The sequence below is a fragment of the Lepidochelys kempii genome, chromosome 11 (assembly GCF_965140265.1).
Source record: "Lepidochelys kempii isolate rLepKem1 chromosome 11, rLepKem1.hap2, whole genome shotgun sequence".
In the NCBI taxonomy this organism is placed as follows: Eukaryota; Metazoa; Chordata; order Testudines; family Cheloniidae; genus Lepidochelys; species Lepidochelys kempii.
The window spans coordinates 13767534-13786100 of NC_133266.1; the positions used below are offsets into that span (position 1 = coordinate 13767534).

At 47.9% G+C, this 18567-nt stretch overlaps 2 protein-coding genes across 8 annotated transcripts in view; one reads left to right on the forward strand and one right to left on the reverse strand.

The window, feature by feature from the left end:
- The window catches only part of STEAP3 (STEAP3 metalloreductase), a 67949-nt gene that overhangs the window by 41338 nt on the left and 8044 nt on the right, over nt 1-18567 (reverse strand). For all 7 annotated transcript variants that reach the window (XM_073305227.1, XM_073305223.1, XM_073305225.1 and 4 more), the window contains exons 2-4: nt 6383-6867; nt 5088-5615; nt 3256-3420 (exon numbers count right to left, since the gene is read on the reverse strand). In XM_073305227.1, the coding sequence (XP_073161328.1) occupies nt 3256-3420; nt 5088-5615; nt 6383-6865 (1176 nt within the window). In that variant the 5' untranslated portion in view covers nt 6866-6867. The remainder of the gene's footprint in view (nt 1-3255; nt 3421-5087; nt 5616-6382; nt 6868-18567) is intronic.
- C11H2orf76 (chromosome 11 C2orf76 homolog) overlaps nt 1-18567 on the forward strand; it is a 222661-nt gene that overhangs the window by 41330 nt on the left and 162764 nt on the right. The gene's annotated exons all lie outside the window — the stretch shown is intronic.

Genomic DNA, 18567 nt, shown 5'->3' on the forward strand with positions numbered 1-18567 from the left:
CTGATCCCCCTCCTACTCTCCAAACCCCTCGATCCTAACCCAGAGCACCCTCCTGCACCCCAAACCCTTCATCCAAAGCCCCACCCCAGAGCCCACACTCCAGCCGGAGCCCTCACCCCCCCCCCCACCCCAACGCCCTGCCCCAGCCCTGATCCCCCTCCCGCCCTCCAAACCCCTTGGTCCCAGCCTGGAGCACTCTCCTATGCCCCTCATCCTCAGCCCTACCCCAGAGTCTGCACCCCCAGCCAGAGCCCTCCCCCCCCGCCCACATCCCAACTCCTTTCCCCAGCCCAGAGCCCCTTCCCGCACTCCGAAACTCTCAGCCCCAACCCGAAGCCCTCTCCTGCACCCAAAATCCCTCAGCCCCAACCTCACCTTGGAGCCTACACCCCAAGCCAGAGCCCTCACTCTCTCCTGCACCCCAGCCCCCTGAGCTAGCCCGATGAAAATGAGCGAGCGAGTGAGGGTGGGGAGAGTGAGCAACCGAGGGAGGGGGGATGGAGTGGGCAGGGCCTCTGTGAAAGGGTGGGACATGGACAGGGCTTCAGAGGAGGGGCAGGGCAGAGGGAGGAGCAAGGGTGTTCGGTTTTGTGTGAGTAGAAAGTTGTTGACCCCGTAATTTTATACGTTTGCAGTCTGAGTCCCAGTGAGCTGAGCCAGGCCAGCCGCAGATGTGCAGTGGGTCTTTTATTGAAGTGTAGACATACTCAAAGACACACCACTGTGGTGGAGGGGAGCAGGCAGCTTGCATGAAGCATGGTTCACGACTCTGGAAGGAGGAAGGTTTGACCAAGGGCAATATTTTCCAAAGTGAAAGTGGGAGCCCAAGTCCCATTTTCAGAAGTAATTTAGGCACTTCGGAGGCTCGCTCTCATTGAAAGTCAATGGGACTGAGGCTCCTGAGTCTTTTCTGACAATGGCTCCTAAGCACCTTTGAAAATGTTATCCTTAGACTCCGAAGTCCCGTTTGAAAATGGGGCTTGAGTGCTTTTGAAAATTCTACCCTGAAGCTCTGTACCTACAAAAAATGCCACTGGCTCATTTATGAGAGCAGAGCTGCCCAGACCTTTTGAAATCTGTCTACTTAGTAGTCAGGATATTTATTTTATGCTCATTCTTTTATTTAAGTTCTTCCACTGAGCCCATCACTGGGATAGCTGAGTGCTTTATCCTGAGGCCATCAAAGCCAGACCCTTCTGGCTTTTTAAAAAGGAATCCCAGAGCTACCAGGGTTTGCAATGGAGGGACTCCTGTACGTTGATAATCCACCTATGTGACAACCCAAACCCTGAAACGCAGATCAAAGGAGTGAATTGACCTGTTCTGCTCAAGTTCTGATGAGAGGCCAGGTGGTCTAATGAACACAGCCCTGCATAGGAATTCCTCCCTCAAAGCCTGGCTGTATCACTGACTCGTGGGGTAGCTCTGGGTAAGTCACAGCCTTGCTGCCTGCCTTAACCCACTTGTACAATCAGGATAATGCTTGCCTGCCTCACGACAGCGCGGCTGTGAGGCTCAATTAGTCAGTGTTCGTTAAGACACTATATGAGGGCCAAGCATTAGTAATGGAAATGCTACATTATTTCTTTATGTGTTTCCAGTGTGTTCATCTCCATAGGCTCAAGGTGCCATTACACAGATTACATAAGAACATCACAACGGCCATACTGGGTGAGACCAAAGGTCCATCTAGCCCAGTATCCTGTCTTTCAACAGTGGCCAATGCCAGGTGCCCCAGAGGGAATGAACAGAACAGATAATCACCAAGTGATCCATCCCCTGTCACCCATTCCCAGCTTCTGGCAAACAGAGGCTAGGGACACCATCCCTGCCCATCCTGGCTAATAGCCATTGAATTTATCCTCCATGAATTTATCTCATTCTTTTTTGAAACCTGTTATAGTCTTGGCCTTCACAACATCCTCTGGCAAGGAGTTCCACAGATTGACTGTGCGTTGTGTGAAGAAATACTTCCTTTTGTTTGGGTTAATGTACCATCAACAATTCTCCAGGCGCAGGACTCAAATCTCGACTCCTCCCTCTATTTTTAAGATGCTAACATTGCAGTTAACTCCTCCATGCTGGCAGGACTCAAGTGTTTGCTGTTTATTAGGCGTTTTGCGGGAGCACTTAACATTAGGGAATCCTGACTTATATCTAAGCCCCATTACTCTCATAAAGCCCTATATGTATTTGTCACTATAGTTATTAGGATGGATAATATTAGGCATAAGTCCCTTAGTTAAGGCTTTAGTTGACATTGCAACCTAGCCAGCCTATGCCCCCAGCACGCTACCTCTGCTGAATGCCTTAACGATCAGTCTTTTAGAAGCCCTAACAATCACGGATCTCTGCTTGCAGCAATCATAATCGCTTGCATTTCTATTGCGCCTTTCATCCTGATGTGCCCCAATGCTTTTTGCAAGCTCTACACCGCATGATCATCACATTATGCATGACTGACACTCAGCCATCTCTGTGGGGGAACAAGCTAACTGGAGGGAACGTTTCTACCCTGGCAGGGAGAGGGACTAAAATGACCTAAAAGGCATTTTGCATTTCTAACTACTATGAGAACTTTTTAACCAGGCAGGTCAGCATCATGCCAGGGTGTAGGCGGGGAAGGGAAGAGGAATCCAACCGAACTGGCAGGAGGAATTTTAGGCCGGCAAAGCCTTTGCTGGAACGTTGCCAGGAAATCAGAGTTAATGCCTCTAACGTGGCAAAGGAAAAACCAAAGGGAGAAAGTTTCAGACAAGGCATTAAATGAGCAGCAGAGTCTGCCATTAATCAGCATGCAGCTCACTAACAGACCTTACAGGATTGCACAGGGACAAGAAGAAACCTGACACCTTTCAAAATAAAGGCTAGATCCTCCAGCCCTCTCTGTGAGAGAGCAAAGCCCCAAACAGAGCAGGGTGGAAATGTTTCTCCAGGCTGGGCGGCCACGCAGGCAAGACTCCACGTCATCCCCTATGGGCCACAGAACCCTGCTCTCTAGCACTTGCTGGGCCAGAGTGCGGTGGGACTGTGCATGAATGGGACTGTGGGTGGAGCAGCAGACTCTGCCCCAGTACTTCTCTCCACAGCCTGCTGTAGCAGCTCCCCACTGGTACTGCTGGCTGCAGTGAAGAGTCCATTTCCCAGCCCCTCACGCTCAGTTCCTGCAGGCAAGGAAGCAGGCTGCATGCTCTGTTGGAGGATTTGTCTCTAATCCTGCTTTTAACCTCTGGAATAGGCAAATATTGACTTTACCTGAATGAAACTGAATTCCCTCCAGTTGAGAGAGTTTGCGATGGAGGGAAGTGAAGTTATGGCAAGTAATGACAGCAGGCCCAGGGCCATTATTCCAAGAGAGACGTAAATCTCCATTCTCCAGACCTCCTCCTCTATCCAGGCATCAGTCTTCTTCTCCATGACCTAGTACAACAATGAAGATTAAGCAGCTTTTTCTATAGGAAGTGGTTAGTGCCAGAGATCATTATTTGACTGACTGATTCATTGAAAGCAGTCTTCTTGGATAAATGTTTGCTTCTCATGTAATTAGATTAATACTTACATTTAATGAGCTGGCTAGCGTAAGTGCACCGCTGCCTTCTCGTGGATGGAATCAGAACTGCTTAACAGCATGTGGCATAGACCTCCCTACTGCGGGAGGATCTCCTTTAGCCTTGTGTTTTTGAAGCAGTAGGAGTGGAGATCTAACTTCATGGTCATTTAGCCACATAAGAGGTGCAGCACAAGCAGGGGAACCCCCCCACTCTGCCCTACCAACATGCCTCTGGAGGAACTTTATTTGGGAGGAACGGGATAGGTTAGCCTCCAGGACCTACTAAACCCATTGTACAGCCTGATGTTAAGAGGTGTCAAGTCTCCACAACTCCCATTACTCTCCAGAGGACTTTCAGGTACTCAGCACCTTCAGGATCAAGCCCTGAAGTTGCATTTAGAACTGCAATTAACATGAAAAGTCAGTTTAAAGCCAAGAGCAAAAGTACAGATCTTTGAATACTTGAATACAAAGTGGCCTCCTAATGGTATTCATTTTAAGTGCACTTATGAGGAAAACTGTTCAGGCTAATTGAAGCCAAGATGAGATTTATGCTGTATGGCAGAGGTCAGCATTTAGAACAAGCCATTTATCTCATTAAATGGTCTTAATTCACTTAGCAAGGACATTGCTAGAAAATAAGAGGTGTAAGGGAAGTGAACACAGAAATCCTGTCTGGCATTTATTTGTGACTGGCACAGATGAAAAGCACAGGTGAGAGTGAGAGCACCTCACCTCCCAAAAAGCAAAGATCACGGCACAGCCAGAGACACCTCCCAAATAAAGCAATTTCCAGTTGGTAGAGTTAGTTTTCTCTAGCATGATTTTGGCCACTGGAATTAGTGCAATAGCTTCTCCAAGGAGAATCAGAGTAACACTAGCAGGATTTTCCCCACCCCAACCCCATCTCCCACCCCCCTACACTTTACCTGAAAACTTATTAAAAAAGAAACAGTGGAAAACCCCAGAAATGTTTTGTGAACTCAAAATTACACAGAACGGCACAAATAGCATGTCCAGAATGAAAAGCCTGCAATCCTGCAAGTAACATACAGCGGGAGAGAGAGCGCAATTCAAAACCTGGGGGAACCCCCCTCCACTGGGTTAGGATTTCTGCTCCCACTCCGCCTCCAATACTTCCCTAACCTTACACAGCGCTCAGCAATCCCTTAAGACAGGAGGCAGATTCTGCTGACTTTTTTCCTCTCAGGAGCAATGAGAAGCTCAACTCTCTAACTTGACACAAGAGACTGGGAACCTCTTGCTGGAAATGGCACTTACCATGGCTGATCAGAGTTCCAAGCACAGCTATCAGCTGGGCAGTAGAGCACCAGCCAACCCGACCTGTTATTCCACAGTGACCCAGTGTCACCTTTGGGAATGGGGAGTATGCACAGCTAATAACTCACAAGACTGGTCTCATTCTGTGGGAAACATCGAAAGCTAAACATATGGCTCCAGTACTAGGTCTGCTCCACAGGGTTTGGGCAGATGTATAAGATTATGCCATGCACTGATTGGGCGATGAAAGTATTACCTGCTTGACGGCTGTGTTAATTAACTGATACCGATGAGATCGGCGCATGGGCAAGCATAGGCTGTATAGAGCGTGCAAGGCTGCGCAAAAGAAACTCAGAAGGCCAATCTGCTTTCTGTGCTGTAGCCACTGGTCTAGCCAGTCTGGAAAGCGTCTGTACTTTGTGCCATAGTGCAGCTGGAAAGAGGCGGCCAGGACCCCGGGTAGATAAACGAGAGAGAGCATGACGTAGGCTACGCAGGGCAGCGTGCTATTGACCACCTCCACTGGGATCTTGTAGAACTTGTTTTTCTGTTCCCAGATGTAAGGGTGTAAGACTTGTCTGATGAAGTTGTAGGTGTAGAAACAGAGAAAGAGACCCAGGGCCAAAAAAACAGGGATTTTCCAAGCTGGGAGGAGGCGCAGGGGAATGTTCTCGATCTCACAGGCTGAAGACAAGGAGCCCATGTCCACAGGGGTGAAGCCCATGACCTGAGCAATTTCAGCAACTGTACGCTTGGATTCTTGATTATCACAGCAAATCAAAACCTGCAATGAACCAAAAGATACATTAACTGGCAAACAGAGATGCAAAGCAAAGGAAACAGACACTTGGGAAGGAATCTGGATTAACAAGAGCCTAGATTCCTAACAGCAGTGTGGCCATTTCATATTGTATTTTTAATGGATGCCAAGGGTGCAGGAAGCCCAGGAGAGGCATTCATTTAGATGTGTGTTTAAGTCCAAGTAAATACATACATAAATAATGTGTTGCACTTATATGGACCGTTCTATCCTAAGATCACAAAGCACTTTACAAATCCAATTAAACCTTGCCCCATCGCTGTGAGCCAAGTAAGAACTTTTATCCTCCTCTGATAGAGGAGGCACAAAGGAGGTAAGGAAGTTAGGAAACTTTGAGTACTTTTGCTCATCTTCCTACTTACTAAAATTGGCTGACAGAACCGTTTTGGCCTAGATTGAAAAAAAAATTTACATCTCACTTTAAAATAGCAATGCTACTCAGCCACATGGTGCTTTTAGCAGGGGCTCAGTACCTTACAGCTTACTTCTGTGAGGAGAAATAAAATGAATTTGTCCCAGGCCACAGAAGGTTTCCATGCTAGTGGTAGGATTAGATTTTAGCAATTTCTGGTCTCCCCGCCACCCCATCCTGTGTTCCATCCACTAGATCTCACTTCTCTCAGTTAGTAAAGCACTTAACTAATGCAGTCAGATACCAAATCCTGAAGTCCAGGTGAGTTTTGCCGGAGTAAGGACTGTAGGATTTGGCCCCTAATAAAAGAAAACAATACCTGCTTATTCCCGTCTCTGGGACCCGACTGTAAGGTCCATGCAGATATCACATTAAATCCTTTGACGACAGTGCAGGCTGGGAAAAGAGAAGCCAAGTACTCGGCATTTGATTCTTTGTGATGGTTAATTTCAGTGTTGTTGCTGACATCCACCAGTATTTTGCCAGCCAGCACATCCGTCAGGTCACAGAGCGTGGAGTAATGTTCCCTGAAAACTGCCACAAAAATAACATCCGTCTTCTTTGCAACATCCACCTGGGCAGTTACTTCAGCTGCTGAAGGAAAGAGGCCCGCACAGCGCTTTGGATTGCGGCTTCCAACCACCACCTGGAAACCTGAGTACACCAGACGTGTAGCCAACGAGCGTGCAAAGTCTCCACTTCCCAGGATCCCTATGGTTCGGCCAACAGCCAGGGTGAGATCTGGATTGCTCTCCATATTCCGGCGACCTAGGAGTGGTTTTGCCATGTCTCCGCCTGGCATCCCTTTAGGCAAAAGCAGAAAGGACAAGTTCACTGGAAACAGCATTTTCAAAATCTTATCTCCCTGTCTCAGTCTACATACGATAGAAACAAACCCGCAGTAATGTGGCGAATGCTACATGCCACATGCACAGCCAGTGCAAACGGGGTCTGTGTGGGAACCCACCATAGACTCAGGGAGGATGGAATCCCCTGAACATGCAAACTGGCTGTAGAATCATAGAATCATAGAATATCAGGGTTGGAAGGGACCCCAGAAAGTCATCTAGTCCAACCCCCTGCTCAAAGCAGGACCAATTCCCAGTTAAATCATCCCAGCCAGGGCTTTGTCAAGCCTGACCTTAAAAACCTCTAAGGAAGGAGATTCTACCACCTCCCTAGGTAACGCATTCCAGTGTTTCACCACCCTCTTAGTGAAAAAGTTTTTCCTAATATCCAATCTAAACCTCCCCCACTGTAACTTGAGACCATTACTCCTCGTTCTGTCATCTGCTACCATTGAGAACAGTCTAGAGCCATCCTCTTTGGAACCCCCTTTCAGGTAGTTGAAAGCAGCTATCAAATCCCCCCTCATTCTTCTCTTCTGCAGGCTAAACAATCCCAGCTCCCTCAGCCTCTCCTCATAACTCATGTGTTCCAGTCCCCTAATCATTTTTGTTGCCCTTCGCTGGACTCTCTCCAATTTATCCACATCCTTCTTGAAGTGTGGGGCCCAAAACTGGACACAGTACTCCAGATGAGGCCTCACCAATGTCGAATAGAGGGGAACGATCACGTCCCTCGATTTGCTCGCTATGCCCCTACTTATACATCCCAAAATGCCATTGGCCTTCTTGGCAACAAGGGCACACTGCTGACTCATATCCAGCTTCTCGTCCACTGTCACCCCTAGGTCCTTTTCCGCAGAACTGCTGCCTAGCCATTCGGTCCCTAGTCTGTAGCTGTGCATTGGGTTCTTCCGTCCTAAGTGCAGAACCCTGCACTTATCCTTATTGAACCTCATCAGATTTCTTTTGGCCCAATCCTCCAATTTGTCTAGGTCCTTCTGTATCCTATCCCTCCCCTCCAGCGTATCTACCACTCCTCCCAGTTTAGTATCATCCGCAAATTTGCTGAGAGTGCAATCCACACCATCCTCCAGATCATTTATGAAGATATTGAACAAAACCGGCCCCAGGACCGACCCTTGGGGCACTCCACTTGATACCGGCTGCCAACTAGACATGGAGCCATTGATCACTACCCGTTGAGCCCGACAATCTAGCCAGCTTTCTACCCACCTTATAGTGCATTCATCCAGCCCATACTTCCTTAACTTGCTGACAAGAATACTGTGGGAGACCGTGTCAAAAGCTTTGCTAAAGTCTAGAAACAATACATCCACTGCTTTCCCTATAATGCTGCGCCCCTGCAGGGCTCATTGGCAGCAGGGATCAAACACAGAACCTCTGGATGTAAAAGCAAAACTGCTATTGTGTGAGCTCAGAGACCCACCTCTACTAGGCAAGGCTGTAGCAGGCTCATCAATCTATGTATACGCAGACCAGTCACTACTAGTGGAGGACAGAACACCAGACCAAGTGGGTATGAGTTGAAGGAGCAAAGTAGCTGTATGACTCCATTGTGGCAGCCTCTAGACATGTGCAGTCAAAGATCCACTGACCACTCCCCAACTTTGTCCTCTACCTGCCTCTACCCTCACCCCAAACTTACTCTCCAGGCTATAAAACCACAACAGCCTTGACCCCTGTGGCACGTGTGTGCCTTCCACACTGTAACAGGGTGTTCTGGACCCTTTCCATAGCAAGGGGCCTTGGGGCCAGTCAGACCTAGTCCATGGCATGGCCCCTTTAAGAACCTGGTGTTTAAGGGAGTAGCAGGCAAGCTGGTGACTGGGGGGCCAGGTGGTAATCAGTGAGCTACCTCCTGCACAGGATAAAAAAACAAGCTGTTCGCTGACTGGGGGGAAGAGAAAGGGCAAGTGGTTTGGAGTGTTTCTGTCTATGCAGCCTGGGCTGGAGGGCTGTGACATTCTTTAGCCAGAGGGAAGCTGGAGGTGTGAGCTTGGGAATCTGGACAGGAGGAAAAAACAAAGCCTCTCCAGAGAGTTAGAAGGACTGTCAGAGCTCCCTGGCTCAGAGATATCTGGAAGGGTGATCCAGGATTGAGGGTGAAGCTGGAAATGCAGGCGCAGTTCCTAAAGACGGAATAAACTGAACCCCAGCAAGGGGAGCTTGACTTTACATACTGGGCTGTGATCATGTAACTGCGGTGCCAGGAGGGGATTGAGGGGGGTGCCTGCAAGGCTGTGCCTCGAGGGGCTGTGCTCTGGGAGGGCACCCTACCCCACAGAGGGCAGGGGACTCAGCCTTTCCCTTACAGGCAGCAGGGAATGTGACTATGTTCTACATAAGAAAGGCAGCAGGCTTGTTGTATATAGGTGGACAGGAGGCTGGTGGTGTCCTCCTAATCCACATTTGGGTACTTTGAAAGAGCATCAAACAACTTAGGCTGGTTATTTAAATTTAGAGCTGGACTCTAGATGGGGCATCTTGGGTCACAATGAAAGTGTCTGGGCAGAGGTGCGTGATGCAGCTTACGCAGCACTTGCCTGTTCCAATTTCAGTCAAGTGCTTTTGGCTGCAGACCTTGAATAAGCAATACAAATGTACCCCCCCCACACACACACATTTTAAAAAAATCCCCACATAGGAAGGGCTTTATACCACCCAGGTCTCATTATTTGGCACATCTACAGCACCTTCCGTCCAAGCAACTTGCTAAGCTTTAAAAACACTAATGATTGTCGCCTCCCAGCATTCACTGGGTTTTATCACCAATGGGGAGACTGAGCCCTGAGAGGCTAAATGACTTGCCCAAGGCTACCCAGTACGACAGCAGTGCCAGGAGTAGAACCCAAGTCAGTGCCAAGTCTGCTGCCTTAATCCCAAAACCATCCTCTTTTTCTAATAAAATGTATGGACAAAATGTTACTCTACAACAAAGGCACATTTCTCTGGCTCTTAGGCAAATGAATAGAAATTAGCATTCAGGGTGACAGAATGGTTGTTACCGAGGGACTCATTTCATCATAGGTCTAAAGCACCGCAAAAGCATTCCGAGAGCTCCCAAAGGGATTGTGAACTGTGCTGGAAGACAATCTTTTTGTACTGTGACATTTCTGTCCTGTAACTGCCATTCAAAACAAACAGGGACATTTGCAATGTTCTGGGATAAACAGCATCTCTGTCTCCCGCTACTTGGGTTCAAAAGGAAGAGAAAAATCAAAGCATCACAGAATTAAACAGCATTTGAAAGTAAGACAGAGCAGAATATTTTAAAAACAAAGATTTTCTAAAATTAAGTGTGGAGTTGTGCCCCACTATTTCAGCCTTAGACTGTAAGCTGTTTGGGGCCAGGATCATCTTTTTGTTCTATGCTTGTATGGTACCTAGCACAATGGGGTCCTGGCCCATGTCCACGACTGGGGCTGCTTGGTGCTATGGTTGGGATCCATGAAGGTATTGAGGCACCTAAACCTGATGATTAGGCACCTTAGCCCCAGGTTTAGGTGCCCAGGTCTCAGTTTTGGCTCCACTGTAATCCACAAAACTTTCACTGATCCCTGTAGGTGCCTAAACTCACTTGGTGCCTAAGTTTTTCCAGAGTAAACATTCCCTAGGTGTTTAGATTTCTGCCTATGGGCATGCACACTGCCACCTCCATCTAGGCATCCAGACACCTATCTTCTGCCTAAGCTCTAGAGCAGTGGTCACCAACCGGTAGATCATGATCGACTGGTCAGTCATGGAGCTTCTGCCAGTTGATCGCAGTCTCCATCCGCCAAAACTCCAGTGGCACAGTGGGGCTAAGGCAAGCTCCTTGCCTCCCCTGGCCTCGTGCCGCTCCTGGAAGCGGCCAGCAGCATGTCCCTGCGGCCCCTGTGGAGCGAGGGTCAGGGGGTCTCTGTGCGCTGCTCCTGCCTGCAAGTACCGCCCCCGCAGCTCCTATTGGCCAGGAACAGGGAACTGCAGCCAATGGGAGCTGCAGGGGCAGTGCCTGCAAGGAGGGGCAGCAGGGATGTGCTGCTGGCTACTTCTGGGAGTGGTGTGGAGCCGGGGCAGGCAGGGCCCCACTGACCAAGATAAGTGCCACCTGGCAGGAGCCCGCACTCCTCACCCCCTCCTCCAGCCCTGAGCCCATTCCCAGAGCCAGCACCCTATACCCCTTCCTGCACCCCAATCCCCTCCCCCAGCCCAGTGAAAATGAGTAAGGGTGGGGAGAGTGAACAACGGGGGGGGGGGAATGGAGTGAAAAGGGCGGGGCCCCAGGGAAGGGGCAGAACCTTGGGGAAGGGGTGGGCTAGATCCTGGGTTGCACTTAAATTCAAAAAGTGATCTTATACTTAAAAAGGTTGGAGACCACTGCCCTAGAGCAATTCACGAACTGTGATAAGTCAGATGCTCGGCCACCTAAGTCACTTGCAGGGCCCTATCAGGTCCCATTCAACATAGGGAGGAGGAGCACACCTTAAACTCTTAGCCCACTACCTAGAGCACTCTAGCAATGGTCAGCATCTTCCACTGGCTAGTTTAGGCAGCTCCGTACCTCATGTGCTGGATTTTGTGGATCACATTCTAAGGCACTTCTCTCTCACCATCCATTGTCTAGGAGCCTAGGTGCCTAGCACAGCTTTGTGGATTGCAGTGTTGTTCCTTCTATTTTGTACATGCCTACACGTTTAGGTGCCATGACACTCAGCATTGCAATATCTAAGTCCCTTTGTGGATCCCACCGTACCTCAGTAGCACATCTAACAACAGTTTGTGTTTAAATACTGGTAGGATGGGAGAAAATCTTTCTTAGATCTCCTGGTAAACAGATTTCTCTGAGAAGTTCTAAATCTCAGACAAACGACATGACTGGGAATGGATTCCTTGAATAGCAATTGGGATTTTTGTAACTTCCATATCTCCCCTGAACACTCACCCATCGTTCCCCTGTATACCTCTACCCATGCTCTCCTGCCATCATCCCTTCTGCATGTTCTCCTGGGCCTTTCCATGACTCCTGTGCTTCCCAGTATACTGCACCTCCTTCCATGCCCTCTCTTCTATTGCCCCATCAACCCTGGTACAGTCCACCTCTGCTCAATGACTTCCCTTAGTCCCCTATATACCACTACCCATGTCTGCTCTATTCTCCTGCACCCCCCGCCATTCTTCTTCGGGTCCACTGCACCTGTGTCCAATCTGCCCCATGCTCTCTCCCCTCTCTCCATGCTCCTCTTGGCCCTTGGGATCCCCTGCGTACTCCTCCGTGTCCTACCAGCATCCTGCCCCCACTTCTTTTAGCATCCTGCCTGTCCATAGGCCCCCTGTTCTAAGCCCCTGGATCACGGCTCCAGGCCAACCTCTCCTGTCCCCCTCTCTATACACCACTCCCAGACTCCTATTCCAGGGTAATACCCGTTATCATTTACTCTTCTCCACCCCACCCCACCCCAGCAATCCATGCCCCTCATCTTGGCCTGCAAGTCAGCAGCAAGTCCGTTTTTGTTTCACAGATCTTTATTATCAGGCATGAACGGCTTGCACCTTTTTTAAACCACTCCACTAACTCTGCCCTCCAAATGAGAGCCCAAGGTCAGCACAAACAAAACAAACAGGCAGTTTCTAGGCTAGCCTCACCATGCAGATATCCAGAGCCAGAGAAAGCTAAGAACAGCTTGAAAAAGGGAAATAGATACATGTTCAGAACACTATCTTTAAAACTCCTTTATCGATTGTCACCACACTTGCCAGAAAACAGTTCTACCTTGGGGTGAGATATGACGTGAAATTTCAGGAAGATCAGTTTCTTACTGAGGAAGTTACAAGGGGGGAAGGGATTAAAAATTAGGCTTGCTGTGACAACCTAAACTGTGAAGCAGCTCCCACTCTTCTGTTACCAAAAGCAACTCAACTCCTCCTCTAGCTATGCTATTAATAACTCTTGAGATGGTTCGATATGAATAACTTTTTGAAAATCTGATTTGTCTGTCCCGTTCTGCTGTGTAGTTATTGCATTTCAGTTTTTATTTGTACCAGTAGCAACAGAGACTGGGGGCCCCATTGGGCTAGACACTTTACAAATACATAGTAGGTGACACTCCCTGATGCAAAGAGCTTACAGTCCAAATGGATCAGACAGCGAAGAGTGAGAGCAACTAAGTATTGTTATCCCCATTTGACAGGTGAAAGCACAGAGATAAAATGACTTGACGAAGGTCATGCAGGGAATCTGTGGTCAAGTCAGGAAAGGAATCCAGGTCTCTCAAGTCCAAATCGAGTCCGTTAACCAAAAGACCAGGTCTTTTTCCACTCATCTTGGATAATTAAAATAGGCTAGTCAGTTTCATTTTTGTCTGTAGATTTTAATTAGTATAACTGAAGTTCCTATGCACTGGCAGTGTGATGCAATGTTTAGATTACAACCCACTGCAGTGTTTAGTATGTTGGCTATAAACAGGACCTATTTGTTTTGCAGGGGAGAAATCAACAGACACTTCTCTTGGCGCAGGAGCTTGTAAAAATAAAGTGAAAGATCTTAGTTTTAAAACATGTTGCTTTAATAGTAAGTTCAGTGTCACAATGAGCCAAATTGTGCCACCAAAGAACTTTGCAGTGATCTCAGTAAGTTCTGTTTCAACACAATGATACAATATGGCCTAAGAAAATCAACTTTACTTTTTGAAGTCCTGTCTCTTATTATTGCTCTTACATAAATAACTATCTTCAATTCAGCCTCTTGTTTCAAGGGTGGCCTGTAATATCTTGGCTAAAATGGCTGTATTTGTCTCTTCCACACAGTCTCCTGAAGGAGAGGGAATTTTCAGCCGGATATTTAAAAGTACATGGAGCCCCAACCACAGGTGTCCCTTACCCATGAACCGAATCAAATATGCAGAGCTACAGAGCCTTATCAGTGCTGAGTCAGACTCTATTTCTAGGGATCATTTTACATAAAATGCTTCATTACGCAGATCTGCTAATAAGCACATTGCTTGAAGCAGAACAACAAAAGTAAAAAGCAACCACTGTAACTTAGATCAAATCACTATAAAAGTGCACCAAGATGGTCCCTCTCAGCTATCCGATCATTTGCACTACATTAATTCCTAGAAGCCCTGGTCAGGATCATAGGCCCATTATTTGGGTAACCATATTTTCCCAGGGGGAAAGTGGGACACCACACGGGGCTGAGCACCCCCCCCCACACACACACACAAGGACCTCCTCTCCGTGCCCATTCGGGCTGGCCCGAGTGCTAGCTACTGAACCAACACAAAGGAAGACTTGATCTCTTCCAATCCAATGCCCTGAGCCTGTGATCAGATATGTGTAGACAGACCCCTAGACCCTCATGGACTTGATTGCAGAATTGGGACCTTTTATGCCCCTTCTAATTCAGATTGCAAAACATCAACTTCCAGTGTTAGCTTCCCTGGTATTTACTAGTGAGTTAATACATAAAGAAGTCAGATTTGGAAAGAGGCATTTGGATCCTAACGTTTAGACTCATGAAATTAGCTTTCACTGTTTTCATTACCAGACGAAAATATTCACTTCTCACCTACAGCTGTTTTGTTACAAGTGAAAAGAAGCCCTGTGGTTTCTTTCCCATACCTAAAGAGGCTCCCTCAGATGAACGCAGAAGGGGCTATGTACCTGTTGAAACTGGAATAGATTTAGCTAAGAAAAGGGCCTTTTATACAAAGCTGCTTGGTCTGGAACTCTACTATACATTCCAGGAGTCCTTTCACTTCCATTCAGGAAGCAAGGCAATAACATGGCTGGTATGCAAGAAGCTCAAAACATGAAAAGGCAACAAATAGGGGGAAAGCAATACTGGTAATGGGAAGAAATAACTTAGCCCTTTTTCTCCTCAGCACAAAACATCAATTACCAAACAGTGCAAGTCAGGGAGGTGAAGTTAGGAAATGTCAGAATTGCCTGTGCAACTTTCATTTCAGCCCTTGTGCGTGTGCATTAGGATACAGTCTTTGATGATAGGTTTCAGAGTAGCAGCTGTGTTAGTCTGTATCTGCAAAAAGAAAAGGAGGACTTGTGGCACCTTAGAGACTTACACATTTCACAAAAGCTCACGCTCAAATAAATTTGTTAGTCTCTAAGGTGCCACAAGTACTCCTTGTCTTTCTTTGATGATAAGATCACATTCCATTTTTTTTTCACAGGACCCCTGCCTCATTCAGTCCACGTGACAGGCTCCTATGCCCAATATCAGTCTCTCCCCACTACCCACAGGCTCCCAACCCTTGTCTCCCATTTTCCTCCCTGGCTTTCAGACCCAGCCTCCTTGCTCAGACAGTGCCAGTTCCCCCCTACTTCAACTCCCAGTCTGTCTGCCTCTCCCTCTCCACTGCCAGCCTTCTCCGCTCCCACTATCAGGCTCCTTGTTCTGATCTACTCCCGCGCAGATCCAGCTGTTCTCCCCTTGGCATTCGATTCAAGTGGCTTTCTCCTCCTTGCTGCCTGGGCATCAGCAGTGGGGGCCCTGAAAGCACTGGAGTGACAGGGTCTCTGCTCTCAGTTCTTGTGCTTGGACCTGGCCTGGCCCGGAGACGCCAAGAACTGCAGGAAAGTCCTGCTGAGCCCTGGGCTGTAGTATGCTCAGTGTTAGGGTTACCATATTTGAACATTCAAAAAAGAGGACACTCCACCGGGGGGGGGGGGAGGTATTTGCTGGCACCCCCCTTCCCCAACTCCACCCCTTCCCCAAAATCTCTGCCCCAACTCCGCCCCTCTCTGCCCCATTGGACCCCTTCCCCAAATCCCCGCCCAGCCCCACCTCCTCCCCTCAGTGTGCTGCGTTCCCCCTCCTCCCCCCCCCTCCCAGCCGCATGAAACAGCTGTTTCGCGGCGCAAGCACTGGGAGCTAGGGGGGAAAAGCGGGCACTCTTTGAAGTGATCAACATTCACTTTCTTTCTCGAAAGATCAGCATTCACTCTCTTTCTTGAATGATCAACTCTTCTTTGCGGAAGAATAATAATGGCAAAATCCCGGACGTTTTTAGATATTTAAAAATTCCTCCTGGACAGCAATTTAAGAACCAAAAAGCCAGACATGTCCAGGAAAATACGGACGTATGGTAACCCTACTCAGTGTGCATAAAATCGTTGGGGAATTAAGCTACAATCGTTTAGCAAGTCTCTACTGAGCATGTGCAAACTGCAATTTTTCAAAACCTTATAACTTGGTCAAATGTAGGTGGGTTTTCATGGGCATGGCAAAAGACCACCCTCCTGCCAAACTTCAAGGCCTGCTCCAAAGCATGGGGGCTCTAGAGTGTCTCAAAGAAAGGTTGCCAGAATTTTTAAACAGGGGCAAAATACACTTTTCCCTAGCTTTGTTCCTGGAAATGGCTGACCGGTTTTGGCTAAATTTTTCCAGAGTTATTCACCCCTAAGTAGACACCTGGCACAGCAAATTTCAGCCCAAAGAGTTAAAGTTTGGCAAAGTTTTTTAAACTGAAAACAGGGTCTCATAATGGGAATTAACAGGCAACCTGACTAACCAGCCCTCCTAGCCCTGCCTGTAATAAAGGCTGGTGACTAAGCAAAACTGGAATAATGGAACACAAATAGGCAGGAGTTTATGATTTTAAGGGTTTTTGTTTGTTTGTTTGTTTTTAAAGCAGGGTTACCAACAGGGTGTACCACACATTCTGAATCTCTGCTCTGCCAAATTCTGCTCAGGAGACTGATTCCCCTGATAGCCTGCACAGACATGGGAACGGCAAAGGTGTCACTTCTATTCCTTTATGACAAAGGAGATGTTTACACAGTTTCCTTTGCCGCTCCACTGTAATGAAAGTGACAGGCTGCTGGATTTGCCGCGGGCAGCCGGCACACTGATATAATAACGAAATGCCACCCCAGGATCGCTTTTGTAATAAAAGTTTCATAAAGTTGGAATCTGAGGATTTGGGGCGCAAGTATCTGGAGTTTAATCTTCTGCTTAATGCAGCAGAATGAGTTTTGGTAAGGAGGTGAACAATGATTGTGGTGCAGTAGTCTACAAACTGAAGAATGGTGGATCTAATATTAATGCCTGTAATACTCTAACTCATCTGGCTGATGTAATGGCTAATAAGAAGGCTATTTTCATGACTTTTCTCATCTCACAGTTCTTAAAAGGCTCAGATGGATATTTTGCAAGAGCCTTGAGTACTGTACTGAAGTCCCATGTGGCTGCTATCATTTTCTTCTGTGGTCTTGGTTTCTTTGCTGCTCCTATCAAGTTAATTGCTATCTAATGGTGACTCACCCCTTTCTGAGCTTTTCCTCTGCAAAAAAGCAGGAACAGCAGCTAAATGAAGGCATGGTGTACCAGGCTGACTACCTGAATGGAAGAATCCACTCAGCGGGATCTAAAAATACCCTGCAGTCTGTAGATAATGGGTGTGATGCAAGGATGCCCTCCTTCCTTAGACAATAAAGAGCAAATCTTTTCTACTTTCATGCATGCAGATTGTCTTTGGAGTCAAGTTACATGCAAGCCTGGAGTCCTGTCATTATTAGCTTTAGAGAGTGGAGAGACAGCGAAACTTGTTTTCAGCAATCACTCAATCAAGATCAAACCTGGGTTGCTTAACGGGGGCAGGAGGGTGTTTCTAGTAAAGATGCAGAAGAACTGCACTCAGTGCGTAGGTGTGGATATTTCTTGGTGGTCTCTTAAGACAGGAAGTTTCCATAACTGGGTATGCCAGCCCTTTGAGACTTGTGAGGAAATGCTCCTAGACCAGCAGTCCCCCACATTCCAGGTTAAACTTACCCGGGGGGGTAGGTGCCATGGAAGGAAAGGAAGTGGTTTGGGGGGGAGGCAGTTTGGGGGTTGAAGGAAGAAACTTGTGCTGCTGCCTCTGCTTTTAGGAGGGAGAGAGTTGTTCCATGAGCAGGATCGCCCTCCCCATCTGCTCTCACTGGTGAGGGATAAGGCTGGCCCAGGGCAGTCCCCAGCTGGCCCCTCTCTGGGATCCCAGGGAGCGGGCTTGCTGGGGAAAGTAGTTCCGGGCTGTGGGATGGCATCCTGGGAAATAAGCCGGGAGAGGGGAGGAATAGGCATAGTCTTCTCCTGCAGTGGAGAAGGCAGGTTGAAGTGCTGGTTCTTCCTTGAAACCTATGGGTCTGTGACCCCCACCTCTTCTTTGATTTGGAACAGCTATGGAGCAGACCCATAAAGGGGGAACCAAGTTCTAAGAGACTGTAGTTACTTTGAATTACGCTGCTTGTCTATCTGGTACAAGGACCCTGGCAGGGGAAGGGTAGTTTCCTTCTGTTTTGCTTATATTTGACCAGACACTGTCTCTAATACAGGTTTGGCCCTCTTTTCAGATTTCTTTATGATGCTCCGAAAGGGCACAGCTGGATCCCTTCGTTTGGGAGGAGCAGCTGTCTTTTCTGCTCAGACACAAGAATCAATCTGATGCAGGCTGGTTTGGGATGGCAAACCCGTGTTTCCCAAGCCATCTTGGGGCTCCAAGGATCACTTTATTAGTCCCTTTCTCAAGCTTGTGGAGGACGTGAGACGTCAATAGGAAAGAAGGCAGGATTCCTTCTTAGCCAGTCTACAGTGAAAACACCTGCTGAGTAAGCCACCCACCCAAAGAGGTCTCCATGGTAAGACTAGCAGAAGAACAGT